This window comes from Coturnix japonica, chromosome 2, assembly GCF_001577835.2.
Source record: "Coturnix japonica isolate 7356 chromosome 2, Coturnix japonica 2.1, whole genome shotgun sequence".
In the NCBI taxonomy this organism is placed as follows: Eukaryota; Metazoa; Chordata; class Aves; order Galliformes; family Phasianidae; genus Coturnix; species Coturnix japonica.
In genome coordinates, this window is record NC_029517.1 from 18,513,405 (window position 1) to 18,528,679 (window position 15,275).

At 39.6% G+C, this 15,275-nt stretch overlaps 1 protein-coding gene across 1 annotated transcript in view; it reads left to right on the plus strand.

Annotated features, from left to right (window-relative positions):
- Positions 1–15,275, plus strand: part of ITGA8 (integrin subunit alpha 8) — an 86,130-nt gene that overhangs the window by 3,882 nt on the left and 66,973 nt on the right. The window contains exons 3-11 of the mRNA XM_015853426.2: positions 4,053–4,153; positions 5,547–5,670; positions 7,655–7,716; positions 8,751–8,796; positions 9,760–9,885; positions 11,674–11,718; positions 13,953–13,996; positions 14,568–14,624; positions 14,790–14,842. Coding sequence (XP_015708912.1) covers positions 4,053–4,153; positions 5,547–5,670; positions 7,655–7,716; positions 8,751–8,796; positions 9,760–9,885; positions 11,674–11,718; positions 13,953–13,996; positions 14,568–14,624; positions 14,790–14,842 — 658 coding nt within the window. The remainder of the gene's footprint in view (positions 1–4,052; positions 4,154–5,546; positions 5,671–7,654; positions 7,717–8,750; positions 8,797–9,759; positions 9,886–11,673; positions 11,719–13,952; positions 13,997–14,567; positions 14,625–14,789; positions 14,843–15,275) is intronic.

Below are 15,275 nucleotides of genomic sequence, written 5' to 3' on the forward strand. Positions count from 1 at the left end.
CTCCCTGTTTGATTAAATGGGGAACTTCTGAAGTACTCAAAAGCATCTTGAAGCCAGGAGAAAACTTTAATGCCCCCTGAAATACACTGTTGCATTTGAGAGCTGTTAAAAAACGAATACTTCATATTTCAGGAATTCATTATAATGGTTATTTTTAATGGTAGTACTAAACAAGCTGGAACAAGTTTTGTGTTTTAAATTAGCTCCAAGGGCAGAATTTTAAACACTTGCCCTAAGTCTCCAGGGCTCACTATAGTGCTGCCTTCACTGTCAGTCATCTTCACCGGTGTTAGAAAAATAAAGTATATTTTCTGAACAGGAGAGAATTTGGGCAGACTCTGAAGGAGAACAGGTAAGGGGAATGTAGGTCAGTCACGGCCCAATGTGCAGTTGATTAAAATCATGAGCTAATTTGGCCAGCAGTTGAGCTGATGGTAACAGAACCCAGGTACTGTATAAGGAAAGGATGTATAGTGGGACTCAAGAGATTTAGTAACATGAAAAAATCATTAGCTGTAAAGTTGGTAAGATTCTGAGCAGAACTTAGAATCCTGTTGTAAGAGAAACTTTACATCTCAAGAGAAAATGCTTAGGCAGAATTTAGTTGTACTTTTAAATGCTGACACATTTCAGTGAATATGCCAGAAAGACCTTATCTGGAGCCTCATGGTTCACTTGTAGCATTCTGATTTATCATGGGCCCTTGTCAGTTTGTTATCTAAATAAGGGAAAAAAATACCCTTAGCTGTGTTGGTTCATGCCCTGAGGTCTCAGTTTGTTTTTGATCAGATTGTACACAGGCAAAGAATCCTGTTGGGTTTGATGATTCTTTTTTTGTTTTTTTTTCTTGATTCATGGAATGAAAGTCCAAATAATGCTGTTTAGATATGATCTGATAGGACCTATCAAATTAAAACAACTCACATGAGTAGAATCTAAGGCATGACATAAAACCAGAAATTAAATAGATGTTTGCAGTATCAGATAAATATAAAAACAGAGGCAGCTCTCCTCGCTGTGCAGGGGTTTTGCATGTCCTTACATGGACAGGGGATGCTGACTTTTTACTATTAGTTCTCAATAACCGAATGAACCACAATGAGCCACTATCAGCATCTGCAAATCAGTTCTACAGGACCAAGCCTTTGAGAGTGCCAAATTTAGTCATATGTGCAAAATTGGCATTTACATTTATTCCAGGTTCAGGCTTCAGTTCCTAGAAATGAATCTCTGTACTGTTGTTCTTATGTAGGTTTATTTTTTTCTGTCTGGATTCTTGTCCAGATACTACAGAGGCTTCCTTCCCTTTGGTAGCCCCAGGTAGATCAAGTCCAGAACAGTGGAGAAAGGATTCTGAGAACCACATTTCCCTGTCTGCAGTACCTTAAGCTGGATTGCAGGGTAACACCAGTGCATGGGAGTTTTGGCTCCTGCAGCAGAAAATGAGATTATTTAGGGTTGCTAAAATGCTTAATTTTGTCTTTGCACCTAAATCTAAATACAGGCATCACTACTCTTTGCATGCTCTTGCTTGTCTGGTCCTTAGCTTGCAGTACTGTCTTAGCCAGTACAATTGAGAGTGACTCCAGGGCTGTCGTTTAAGCCAAGTCTGAGAGTCATCCAGACTGCTGAGCATCTGGAAGAGCTCCTGGGCTGGCTCTGAGGTGATCCAGCTGGGGCTCAGGCACCACTGGGCAGTGCTGCAGGCAGGGCTGAGTGCTGTGTGCCTGGCCCAGCTGCTGCCCTGTGGCCCAGCTCTCCTTGTTCTGGCATCATGTATCAGGATACGAGATAACTGGTCTCAGTTCTAGAAGGGGCCAGACATGTTCCTCCAGAAGAGGTGACATCTCTGTGCAACCTGAATGCAAGCCAAGCTGTTGTTGCTCACAGAAGTATAGCTGTAGAGACATAGTATGCAGGCCTCAGATCCTCATAAATAACACCAAGAGAGCGATTTTGCTGTCTTATGGTGGTATTGTCACGATACAGATATGTTATTTTTTGAAGCACTTAGATAGCACTGTATTGAGGGATGTGCCAAAGACAGAAATAACTTCATTGTTCTCTGAGAACCAGAGTGTGATTTATCTGACAAACAAGTAGCTTTTCTGTCAGCCTCGCTGCTCTAAGCCCGTCATCCTTGGCTCTCTGTAGTCAGATAAAAATAAAAGGAGGTTCTTTTCAGGCCATGGTTCATCTGGCCTTCCCAGGTGTGTGTATTTGGATGAGGGCTGTGCAGCAGATCATGCCCTCAGGTGTACACGGTGACTGGCTGGGGCATTTATGAGTATCCTTGCTTGGAGCCTTGCTGTCTAATTCATTGCAGCCAGTGCACAGTAATAGCAGTCCACATGGGGTCATACAGGCTAATTGTGCTTATGGCTTCATTTTGGTAAAGATTTAGGAAAGCAATATTTATTTTACAACAATCTGAAATACTGTTTGTTTCTTATATATAGACTAAACTGTATTTTAAAGAGCAACCTGAGGGAGCGAGCACGTGATTTCATAGCTCCTGTGAGCTCCTTATTAGCTTCTGCGGTTTCATGGTACTGAAACAATTATTTCTATGAGGGGAGATACTTTCTCAGAGGCTTTTCAGACTTGTACAGATCCCTTCTCATTTGACTTTCTTGTTTGCTGTTAGGAAAATACAGAGGTGAGATTTTCCCTTGCTCCAAATATCATGGCTTTTTCTTAATGTTTATGTCTGTAGCATCGATGAGGTTATCACAGGCTGAAGTAACCAGTGACCCAACATCCGTGGAAAGGATTCAGGTATCTCCTCTGTGCTGTAGGCCAAATCCCAGGGCATGTTGGCTTTTTAAAAGGGGCAGTTATATCAGCTGCATTTCCCCCCCCCCCCCCCCAAGATATATGTAAATCTATATTTAGATATATTTAGTATATAATAACATTACTTTTTTTTTTTTTTTTTTTTGTTTCTGCCTTCCAAGGTAGATAGTGAATGCTTTTATTTTCACTTAGAGAGAATAAAAAGAACTGATTCCTGTGCAATCCTTCTTGATAAGAACCAGAAACAAGCAGAAGGGAATGCAGGGGAAAGGAGTAATGTCCTGCTTATGTATAAATTGAGAAGTTCATTAGGAATGACTGGTAAGGGAAGAGAAAAGCTCAGGAACATATGGGAAATCAGTTCACTTTGGAGAACTAAGGGTGAAAGGAAGGGATGTCTGCTTTTTATTAAAACCTGAAATGGATTATAATTGGCTTGAGTCTACGCCCAGATGGCTTTCTCTTATGCTGACATCTGCAAGAGTGTATATAGAGCAACATTAGAAGCTGTCTCTTGTGACAGTATGTACACATGTAATTCTGTTAAAAACTAAGTCCTTTGCTGTCTGTCGTGTTGGGTCTTGAATATTCCTGCTGAGAAATTTCATTTGCTTGACAAAAACTAATTACAGAACATAGACTTTTTTTTTCCAGAGTTTCTACCACCTATGTGGAAAGTTTTAAGGGATTTTTCTCATTTTTGTATATTTCTGTTCATCAATCATAAATTCCAGGACCCCTCTCCTCTCCTCTCCTCCTCTCCTCTCCTCTCCTCTCCTCTCCTCTCCTCTCCTCTCCTCTCCTCTCCTCTCCTCTCCTCTCTCTCCTCTCCTCTCCTCTCCTCTCTCTCCTCCTCCTCTCCTCTCCTCTCCTCCTCTCTCTCCTCTCCTCTCCTCTCCTCTCACTCTCCTCTCCTCTCCTCTCCTCTCCTCCCTCTCCTCTCCTCTCTCTCTCCTCTCCTCTCTCTCCTCTCCTTCCCTCCTCTCCTCTCCTCTCCTCTCCTCTCCTCTCCTCTCACTTTAATTATAGTTACTTTGAATTTTCACATGTGAATTTCATACATGAAAATAAGTCATTTTCCTCAGAGCAATGAGAAGCGTAAATGTTAGTAGAACACTCCTATATTAAACTGATAGAACGATGACAATAAATATGATGCAATTGATATATCTCTTGTTCTGTTCACTTACATCTGTAATTCACAGGGCAATACGTTTTAAAATAAGCTATCAACTTAATTCTCCATTCTTTGTCAGACAACAGGAAAATTAAAGTCAATGGCACCAGGGAACCAATTGAATTTAAGACAAATCAGTGGTTTGGGGCAACAGTCAAAGCTCATAAAGAAAAAGTTGTGGTAAGTCTTATATATTTTGTATTAATTTGGAGATAATATTTACCTGTTCTCAAATGTGTATCTTTAATAGCTCTCTGTGTATAGAATATAAGAAGGAAGTCTATGATTATGTGTGATTTATAAAGCAGGTGATGTATATAACTTGTAAAAAATGGATCTGTAAAATCAGTTGAGCTGATAACTTGAGGAGGCTGCCATGTCAAAACAGGATTGATTCAGATCAATAAGTAAGAGAACACTGACCTATTTTGTTATGTATAAATGATTTCAGCTGTGCTATAGGGTAGAAGAGCTGCAAAAAAAATAAGGATATAAAAGCTCCAAGTCAGGATTGCTTTCCAAGTGCAGTGTCTGTATTCCAGTTTTGCTGAGCATTTTCTCTGCTGGTAGAGGAGCCTGGCATGGAGTGAGCAGCCTTAATGCTCAGTAAGGCAGTGGTGATGTTGCTTACACACAGACTTTCTGTTTGCAGTTTACTTTAGTTTACTTTGAAAATGCTGCTGAATTCATTTTATTATGAAGACATCGTTTGATAATACATTACAGTCTTTACAACTGCAAAGCAATAATCCTGTGCTGAAATTTGCTTAAAAAATTTCCAGTCGTTAGTTAAAAAGTAGTTACAAGGGAAGAAATATGTAAAGGAAGTGCTTTTCCTTAAATAGTGTGCCTTGGGGTTAATCTGGAGAAGGATTTTGGCATAAAACAGGTGATGAGTAAAGCATCACTGTGTTCTGTTACAGAGATAGCACATACTGTTAACTCCCTGTCTCAAACTTTGTGTTCTATGCCTTCGTGTACCATTCTTTTATACATGCACTTTGTAAAGTTTGAACAGAAACTCTACATGTTTGTTCTGTTTTAAGCTTTGTAGACTATAAAGGGGAGAAAAAGAAATTGTCAGCAAGCTAAAAATTCGATCATAAACTGCCTTATGTCAACATTTATGTTTATAATTCTTTCTTCAATCCATTTTGCTCAGTGCTACGAAATGTGCCTCAGCCTCATAGGACACATAATTCCTCTTTGCTGCACTCTGGTTTTGCTCTCTAATATGTTTTACTCCGTAAGCTGTTCTAGGCAGAGGCATGTCTTAGAGTCTCTGGCCCTAACCCGGTTTTCCAGAAGCTCAGACTGTTCCAGTAAGCTCTGAGTAAGGCAGTGGTTCATCCAGCTGGAACCGATTGCAGAAGTAAGGCCAATACAGTAATGTTAATAACAACGCCTCGCCAGAGGGTTTCTCATTGCAAAAGAGAGACAAGGGAGGACTTGGTTGTATCTTACAGAGGGAAGGCTGTAGGGAAAGGTAACATCTCCACCCCTGCCACTGAAAAGTTTTAGGCAAGTACGTTGGTTAAGAAAGGTACATGTGATATGATTTCTGTTTTGGTAGGCTTGTGCTCCCTTATATCATTGGAGGACTCTTAAAGACAGCCCAGAGAAGGACCCCGTTGGTACCTGCTACGTAGCAATTCAGAACTTCAGTGCCTATGCTGAATACTCACCTTGTCGCAACAGTAGGTATTAATAGAAACCAGCTTGTGCTGGAGGAATTGATGCTGCACTCAATGTTTTCTTGCCTTCATTTTTTGTGCAGTCTTGTTTGAATGAAAATTGTTGCGTGTTATCATTGAATTGGATGAGGCTTAAAAAGAAATCAGCATTAAATTGTGTGCTTGAAACTGGTTGCTTTATTGTATAATTGAAAGAGGAGAAATTAAATAAATTAAGCTCGTGCAGTTGTAGTGATGTGATATAATTGGTTCAACTTAAATGGCTTTAAAATGTAGCAAACAGATCTAGATAAGAACCAGACAGCATTTTAAACCAATTACTCATGCTCATACTGAGTATAAATCTCTCATCACAGGATCACCATTAGAAGACCAGACCCCACACAGAAACACAGGCCTCTATCACCATTCATACCAGTATCACCCACAATAGAGAAATCTGCACACATTATCACTGCTGTTCCACTCCTTTCCCTGTGCTATTCTGTGTATGTGCACCTCCACTCCACTGGAGTAGCAGTCTACGGGCCTTTCTTCTTGAGGAGTAGGAAAAAATAGTGCATGTATGTTTAGAATCAAGCTCTGTTGCCTAGAAGTCTACAGTAAATTCCATATGTCAGATTAAATCAGTTGTTCATCCTTTTTGGCATTCTATGTCTAGACAAATATAATGACTTTTAATACCTCAGCGCTCCAAATTGTTAAAATCAATAAGAGGTATCTGGAGACTTGGCTGGGCTGGGCATACTGCAGTTCCTGCACTCACAGATCAGAGAATTGTTCATTCAGTAACGTTCCTGAGGGCACTGTGTGTGTGATATGATGGGCAAATCTGCCCCTTCCTTTAGAAACCCCCAAAGCAGAGCTACAGTGGTGTTCAGGTTAGTGAAGACAGGGTGCTCTTTCAAGCTGTGAGTGGTAGCCGATAGCAAGAGAAGTCTGTACATCATTTCTTGTCATGTTATCCATTGAACAGAGAGCCTGCTATTGCCAGGTGAACATAAGCTAATTTCAAAATACACCTTGTGACTGTTCCTTTATTGGAAGCTGTGCTTCTACTATCAATCCACTTGTGTATTATTTTGCCAGGAAAGTTCTAGGCATGTTACAGGAAATGTAGATACACAGCTTCACATAATTAAAAGTTCTCTTTCCTGTGAAGATCTACAGTCGGCATCATATAATGTAGCTGGATTTTCCTGACATCTGGCAGGTGCATCATAACATAGCCCAGTAATGCTTTCTGTGGTCTACCAGAAAACCTGCACACATTAGTGAACTGAAATAAAGCTCTAAGCTGAATTGTACTGCCAAGTGTTTTTTCATCTACTAATCCTTATCTCTGGATGGACAGTTACAGAAAGCAACTGAAGCTATAAAAGAAATGGTGCCCACAGGATCTACTTCATATATTTCTGATGTCTTACTGGGCCTGTGCCAAAAGCTGGTGCCATTTGGGGAGGAATTTCAAGTGATCATTGGCATCAGTTTCCCAATCCTGCAGAGTTCCAGCACTCATAGGGAAGCCCTAAAATGGGTGTCAACACACTTTGTGAAATTATGTAAGAATTTAGACATAAAAATGAACAGAAACAGGAAAGATGTTCTTGCAAGAGCAAACATACATCCAGACTAAAATTATGCTTAAGTCTTACTTGAGCAAATGGATATCAGTTATAGGGGTGAGCCTTGTGAAGAGTATGTGTACCTTTCCTTTGCTGTGGTACAGATAATCAGGATGTTGTTTAAATGTTGGCCCATCATCTACTGTATCAACGTTTTGCCTTAGTAAATTCTTATTGAAGGCCTTGGTTTGCTCTGCTTCTTTAAAACAAACAAAAAAAGAAAGAAAACAACCTCCTTCCTTCTTTCATTGTGTTCTGGAAGTTTTGCATTTGCAGCCATACAGTTCTAGGTATGTTGTGTGTATACTGTCTTCTGCATGCAGTATGAAATCAGTAAAATGCTTCTACTTTCATAATTGCAGGCAATGCAGATCCTGAAGGACAAGGCTTTTGTCAAGCAGGTTTCAGCTTAGATTTTTACAAGGTAAGACTGTGCCTTTGAAATACTTTGACCAAATGTATTCCTAATATATATATTCCTATATATATATTCCCCCATATCCACACACTGTTCCAGTAATCGGGAGTTTAAGCTCATGCTGTTGCATATGGGAAATTTTGCAAAGTTATTGGAAGTTCTTTTCTCCTTTGTAAGCTAAAACTTTCTGGTTTCAGGAAAAAAAAAAGAAATTAAATGTATAAGAATTATTACTATTTAATGCCCATTCATTTGTTAGCAGCACTCTAATTTGGCTCTCCTTAGTCTATATTAATAGTCAACTAAGCCAAAAATTGTATATGCTTCTGTCTCAGTGTTTCACGCTTACATTGCTTTCCAGAGGCCTGACTTTCAGGAAATAATGGGCAGGAACCACCGTCTATTTTGAAGCCAAACTAGATTATATAATGATGCTTTTGGAGCTAGATTAATGATTAAGGCTGTTCTTCTGTGGAGGTGGTAGGGGAAATGCTGAAGGAAAATAGCTGGTTGTTCTTACATGCCAAGGCAGTCCAAGAAAAATATTGTGGGCCAAAGAGTATAATTTGCAGCTATTGTTGTTATCTGCACCAGGAGCACACCTCTTTCACATCATTGGAGTTGTTTTCAATGTTATGGAGCAACATTGTTATTCACACTGTTAATAGTCAAGTAGTAAAGACCTCATTGTAGACTGTACAGAACTGTACTTTTCTGTAAAGCATTGCTGTTGTTTCATTGAAGCCCCTCTTTTATGCTGACTTTGTTTTGGTACAAATGATGGGAAATTTTTGGAATGCCTTGTTAGTACTGGAATAATACTGGCTTTAATTCAAATGAAGATACGTAGGATGATGTTAACTTTATTTAAGTGTAGGTTTTTCTGAGCATCCATGTGCATACATCCTTCCCTTGAACAAGGCTGTTCTCCCTTGTCATTATTCTGATATTCTTTTGATCATTTATATTGTTTTTCCATGCATGCTTCATTTTGTTGAGTTCTTTTGTTGTGTAATTTTATTCAATTATGCTTTTTGTAGAATGGAGACCTCATAGTAGGCGGGCCTGGTAGTTTTTATTGGCAAGGTATGTTCATCTGGCTGGTTAACTTGATCTAAGAAATGAAACATAAAGTAATGTGGAAAATGTGGTTCTTGATGTCTAGTATTTTCTCAATTTAAGATAACCAGTCTCTGGTCTACTTTCAATAAAAATAAATCAGAGGAATTCTTTAATGCACCACTGAGCATAGAGAAGTCAGAGAAAAATCAGACTGTAGGCTCTGTAGAGTGACAAATAGAAATAACAATGTTGATGCTGATGTTTTAGTGCATTTGCTGTTTACTTAATAAGCCATTTTCCTAGTAATACTTTCATTTTTGTAATAGCCCATCATTGTACAGTAAATGTGGTATTTTCAGTGTTTTGTCTCTGTTTCTGAACGTAACATTTTGTTGCTTTCTGCATATATTTTTAGTGTATTTATGGCATCGCTGTAGTTTTCCAGATGTAGCTTATCATGTAGATGAAACCTGCAGTAATTTTGGAAAAGGAAAAAAAAGGGATATTTTTGCTTTAACTGTTTTTGACATTTGCGACATAGCTGATGCCCAGACTCTGCCTACCAGCTTCCTTCTTGTCAGCTTCATCTGTGTGTGTTTTTTCATTGCCATTAAAAAAGGAAGATCTAGTTGGGTATGATGGTATGGAATGCATGGCTTTGAGATTTTTGTAAGAAATTACTTCCATTTGTCTGTTACGTCTGTACTATGCAGCTTCAAAAGGTTGCTGTTCTGAAGAAGCTGAGGCTGAAAATGCTTGACTTCAGTTTGATTCAGCGCTGTGAAAGGAATCTGGAGTTGTTTATATGATGGTTCAAAAGAGAATCGATGCCTTGTACTGATTTATGTGTAGTCATGAGATAAATAAGACAAGTAAGACTAAGAGAACATGTGCTACACGCTCCATTTCAGCTCTGCCCTTACAGCTCTACTCTATTTTGTGGCAGTCCTTTGTGTCCCTTTCATTTATTCCGCTGTTTAAATCCAGGTCAGGTAATCACTGCAAGCATTGCGGATATCATTGCAAATTATTCCTTCAAGGATATTCTGAGGAAACTGGCACGAGAGAAGCAAACAGGAGTTGCACCACCCACATATGATGACAACTATATGGGTAAGCTATGCTCTGTCTCAATTAGCACTGTGTCCTAAAGGAATGGGACTTATATAAATAACAACTATGAATTCGAACACGTAATGTTCAAATACAGTTGCACAGCAGTAATGGTAGTAGTTTGCTTGCTACTTCAATGAGATGAAGAACATTCTTTAAGTTATGCATAATAGATTTTGAAAGTTGAAATCATATATCTCATTAGGGTTTTCATTATTTGATCTGAAATAACTAAGCACAAATAAAAACTTTTCCTATTCATCCTTTATTCCAAAAGAATGATTTGAGTTATGTGCCTTTTTATATTCAGTTTGCTTGGTTCACATATCTCCACATACAAGATGATTTGTTTTTCACATAGTTATAGAAAAAGATGCAGTGGAATTAGAAGGCAAAGATTCATCCTTTTATCTCTGCCCATAGATTTGAAATTACAGTCACTGATACATGTAAAAGCCTTTATCAGTATCAATTATCGTACTCATTTACTAAAACCTCAGAAAGTACTTGACTGTCTCTTTGGAAATCTGTCTTCCATATAGTGCTAAAACAGGATACTTGCACTGTGGTGGAAATACTGAGGTTGCTGTCAAACATTGAACCAATGATTGAGCACCTGCTGGGAAGGCAGGGTGAACCCAGATGAGCTCAGGTGTATGCAATGCACCTGAGTGACTGGGAGGGGTGCAGCCGGGATCCACCCCTTCCCAGACCTCATTTAAGGTCTGGCAGTGGGAGCATGGATATCTTGCTGGAGATCTCTGTGTACCTGAGGTCTTCTGAGGGTAAGCAGCTTTTTTCCATTGTTTCTATGTCTATGGCTGCTGCATTTGGGTTTATCCTCGCTTGCTGCAGTCTGGGACTTTGCAACTCTGCTATTATTGCTGTGCTTTAATGACTTAATCTGGGCTAGGGTTCAATTTGCAGAAACTGGTCATCAGCCCAATCATGTTCTCCTCCAGCTATAGAGGCTGCTGGTGGAAAATCAAAAGTTTCAAACTATCTCCAAAAAAGCAGGGCAAAGAATTATTGAAAAAAGTACCCATGAGAACATGGAACCTGGAAGATTTCCTAGTTCCCAATAAAAGGAAAAAGCCTCCTCAGGTGACCTGGGCCACTATGCCTGAGCCACCTGAGGAAAAAGAGTTGTTGATTGCACGATTACTTGTGTGACAGGGGATGGTGGACCCCCTGCACCTAAAGCCCCCAGATGGGACCAGAAGACCTATGTCAAACTGACTAGTTTTTGGTCTTGTAAGAATATACAGTAAGTTATGGCATTAGTAGACACAGGTACAGAAATGTCTCCAGATGGCCGTAGGAGTGTTCAGATGGAGTAAGAGTTGTATTAGTATCTGGGCAGCGCAGTTGATATTAAGAGGCTGTGTGAAATGTGAGCGTATTTGCCTGCCAGATCTGTGCCAAATTACTAATACTAGACAGTATAGGCTCCTTCTTCCTACGCACATTGTGGTAGGAAGACCTAAATTGTGTCAATTGCCCTTAGTGCAAACTATAGTTACCTCCTGTTTTTCAGGTAAACTATTAACACTTTAACAGCTCATCTGGGGACAAGGGGGCTGGATCTTTTATTCCTCAAGAACTACAGTTAACTGAGTCATGATAACATGATAGTTTCCCACTTCTTTCCACATGGTTTTGGGAAACTAATCTTAGAAAATGTACATTCTGATGAGCAGATGAGAAGAAAAATCTGTTGGTCGTGACATATTTTTGGAAATAAATGGTTTATTAAGTTTTTTTGCTTGTAATTTATTTTTTGAACAGGATACTCAGTAGCTGCAGGGGAATTTACTGGAGATTCTGAAGAAGGTAAGAAGCCATGTACTTGAAATGAAACGATATGGTTGTCTTACCTTTTATACATCTGAAACTCTAGTGTGGCTTAAGTTGTTATCTGTACCTAATGTTCCCAGAGGCAAATATTCCTTTAGAAGATGTGTGATGGCAAAACAGAATTTAAGTAACCTGAAAATCTGAATCTGTTGTTAGGGTGTCCTTCTGCACGAGCATCTGTTCTACAGAGCTGTGACAGTGTTGTGGGTGAAGCCAGCAGAGCTCACTGGATTTCACCAGTTTGGTGATGAGTGGCTGTGAGTGGTACTAACAGTGCAGTCCTGTACGTTTCTTAGTTCCATACTCGGTCTGCACAGAAGCTGCTGGACCTCAGCACCTGGGTGACCAGATGCAGGTTTGAAAACATCTGTGTGTGTTGAAAGCACACTTATGGCTGCCACATAACTTTACAGATAAGCAAAGGAGAAAACATTCAGCAGCTCCTGGGCTGACTATACCAGCACTCTTGCTCTTGGTGAGAGCAGCTCTTGGCTCTGTAAATGTTTCCCAGGTTCCAGTTCATGTGTTATATGGATGGGGTGCCTGGGACAGCTCATTAGCTGACCCTTTTCATACAGAATATTTTCCTGCACAGTCTTCTCCCGAGCCTTGTATTTCACAACGGGAAATGAAGGAACTGAATTCTTGTTATTCTAATCTGGGTTTAGAGGGAGAGAACATTCTACAGGAAGATTAGTGTTCAGTTGATCCCTTGAATAAGGAAGAGCTGATTGGACGTGGATATTTGTCTGAAGAGGGATCATACCTGAGACTTTCTAAATGTTCTGGGGGCAAGTAGGTTTGACACAGCACAAAACCAGTCAAAATTTGCAGTTAGCAGCTGTCAGTTATGAGGAAACAGACATATCACAGAGTTAATAGCAGTGCTTAAAAACGTCATTATTGTTGAATCCAGTATAGGGGAAAAATGGCTCCCTTTGCAGCTGTTTCATAGAGCTTGTTAAACTAGAGATTTAGCTATTTTCAGAAATTATACAATATTTTGAAACATATAGTGGAAAAAAAAACGTGATCCGTGGTGTTTCTTACATTCAGAGCTATGCATCTCTTGTAAGGCTGGTGATCAGTCGTAAAGCATTAACGTAAAGAGTAGCTTTCTAGAGGGGATGAGCAGCTCCTTGGTCCAAACTCACAAAGTCAGTACAGGCTGAATACATTTCCAAAAATGAAGCCAGCTCTCCAGTACTGCTGCTGCTTATTTTCTTTAAAGTTAAGTTTTTTGTCCTGTGCCACTTTGGGATGGACAAAAATAGACATTATTTTGAGCCCAGTGGTACACTGTGTGGTAGTTATTGGCACAAAGAATTACAGCATTGTCTGACCCAGTGATCCTTTATTACTGTTTCCATCTCCCTTTGACCAAATGCATACAACCACAAGGGAGTATATCAACTCATAGAGGAACTGGTGAATGGTAGGTCAGTTGAGGCAGATGTCTGAGATGCTCTTGTATATGAAACTCCTGCTCTTCTGTTGTGGATATGGATATTCTAATGAGGGAAGGTTTTGTCAGTAAAACTGCTGTTTATGGCTTTGCTCTTTGTTTTGCTTTTTTTTCCCCCTACTAGTTGTTTAAGCTTTGGCCTCTGTGCAGGATCACATCCCAGAGGGCAGCTTGGTCCAACGTTTCATGTTCCAGTTCAATGAATTCTGTCAATACTACTCACCAAAACTTGCTTATAATGCTTTCAGATATCTATAATGTGCAGAACTTATCAAATACTCTCATGGCATCCAGTCCAATAACAGATGTGAGAAAACGTTAAGCAGCCAGAAGGAAAAGAAAAATTTGTAATGACAATTGTGTTTAGCTTTTGTATGATGGCGTGTGATGCCACAGCTAATTCTGGTTTCTTCAGTCCACAGCTGTCAGGTTGCAAGCTGAAGTGTAGGAACAGCTTTGTTATGCTGTACTGTGCTAAATAGCACTCAGGAGAAAAAGACCTCTGGCTAGGCATGGATGAGTGTATTCAACAGTTCACTGTAATATTTCAAGCAACTAGATGCACTGAATGAATGTTAAAATCTCATGAATGAAGGTCTTGAAGTGATGTGCAGGTGTTTCTGATACTGACAACAAACCAAAATCCTGAACGTTACGTACAAGGCAAGATTTAAGTGGTCTGGAATGTGTGTTGCATGCTGCTCAGACAGCCTAACCAGTTCACTGCTGATCATTTGTATTTCAGAGCTGGTTGCTGGAGTCCCAAGGGGTGCACAGAATTTTGGTTACGTATGTACTGGACCCACGTTTTATCCTTTTTATGGTGAAAGTGACATTAGACTACTTGGAAGCTTCAGGGCTACATTGTTTTCTGTCTCTTAGAGCCTGAACTTTCTAATCAGAGAAAAATGCCGCTGGCTTTCACTCCCAGGCTTACCTGCCTAGGTTGAAATGCTTTCCTGGCATGGGATTTAAATGTTGAGCTATTACTCTGCTCTGAAGTCTGTTTTCAGTACCCAGTTACTGGCACTTTTCAAGTATGAGTAGTATCCCAGTTCCCACTGAGTGCTATCAGACCTTGGCCTAAGCTATCCCACAGAATGGGACATTTCATATGTGTTCTTTCTAAGTGTATAAACTTGATTCCAAATGCAGAGGATGGTGTTATACAGTTAGAAAGGAAGTGAAGGGGGGTGTGTGGATACACAGCTATTTTCTGCTAGGGGGAAGAAAATGTTTCAGGTATAACTTGCTTGAGTAGCAGAAAGATCCCAGTCACAGACACATTCTCTAGTTTTGTGATGTTATGCTGTATCATATCTATTTGCGCTTGAAACTTTTCCTGTCCTTCTGTTAATAGGTCTCAATCATTAATTCTTCAGACTTGACCTTTATCCAGAATTTCACTGGTGAACAGGTAATGCCAAACAACTATTTGATGAAATATTATATACCAAGAGGATATAATTTCATAGATTTCATAAAAACTATGTGAAACACTTATCTTTTAGAACTAATAACCATTGAAACAAAAGAGGTTTTTTAAATGATATGAAGCCTATCTGTTGTTTTTTATTTCCAGATGGCGTCTTATTTTGGGTACACTGTTGCAGTATCTGATGTTAACAATGATGGGTAGGTTACCAAATATATTCGGCTCCACTGAACATCCACAGAAGCACTGCCTGCTATTTGTCAATAAACACAGGTTTTCAGATGCTTCATACCACAGATGCTTCTCTTGGCTTTTCTGCTTCTGTTTGCATAGGTCTATCTTCATGCATTTACACTGTGGGCAATTTGCAGGCCTAGAATTATACAATCAAATTGCTGTTGAGGCCTGTGTGGTTTCCCAGTCCATGTCTTTAAAAACAAACAACCAAAAAACAAATGACTCCCTCTGAAATCCAAACCCTGCACAGAAAACAAAGCTCTACATGTCTGATTATATGTAGTCCATTGTTGGCAATTTGCACATATATTCAAGAGAAATTTTTATCTGAAAGGGAGAGTAAAACTGGAAGGGAAATCAAAAAGCAAATGGGAAATAGCCACTCCAAACTGTGTG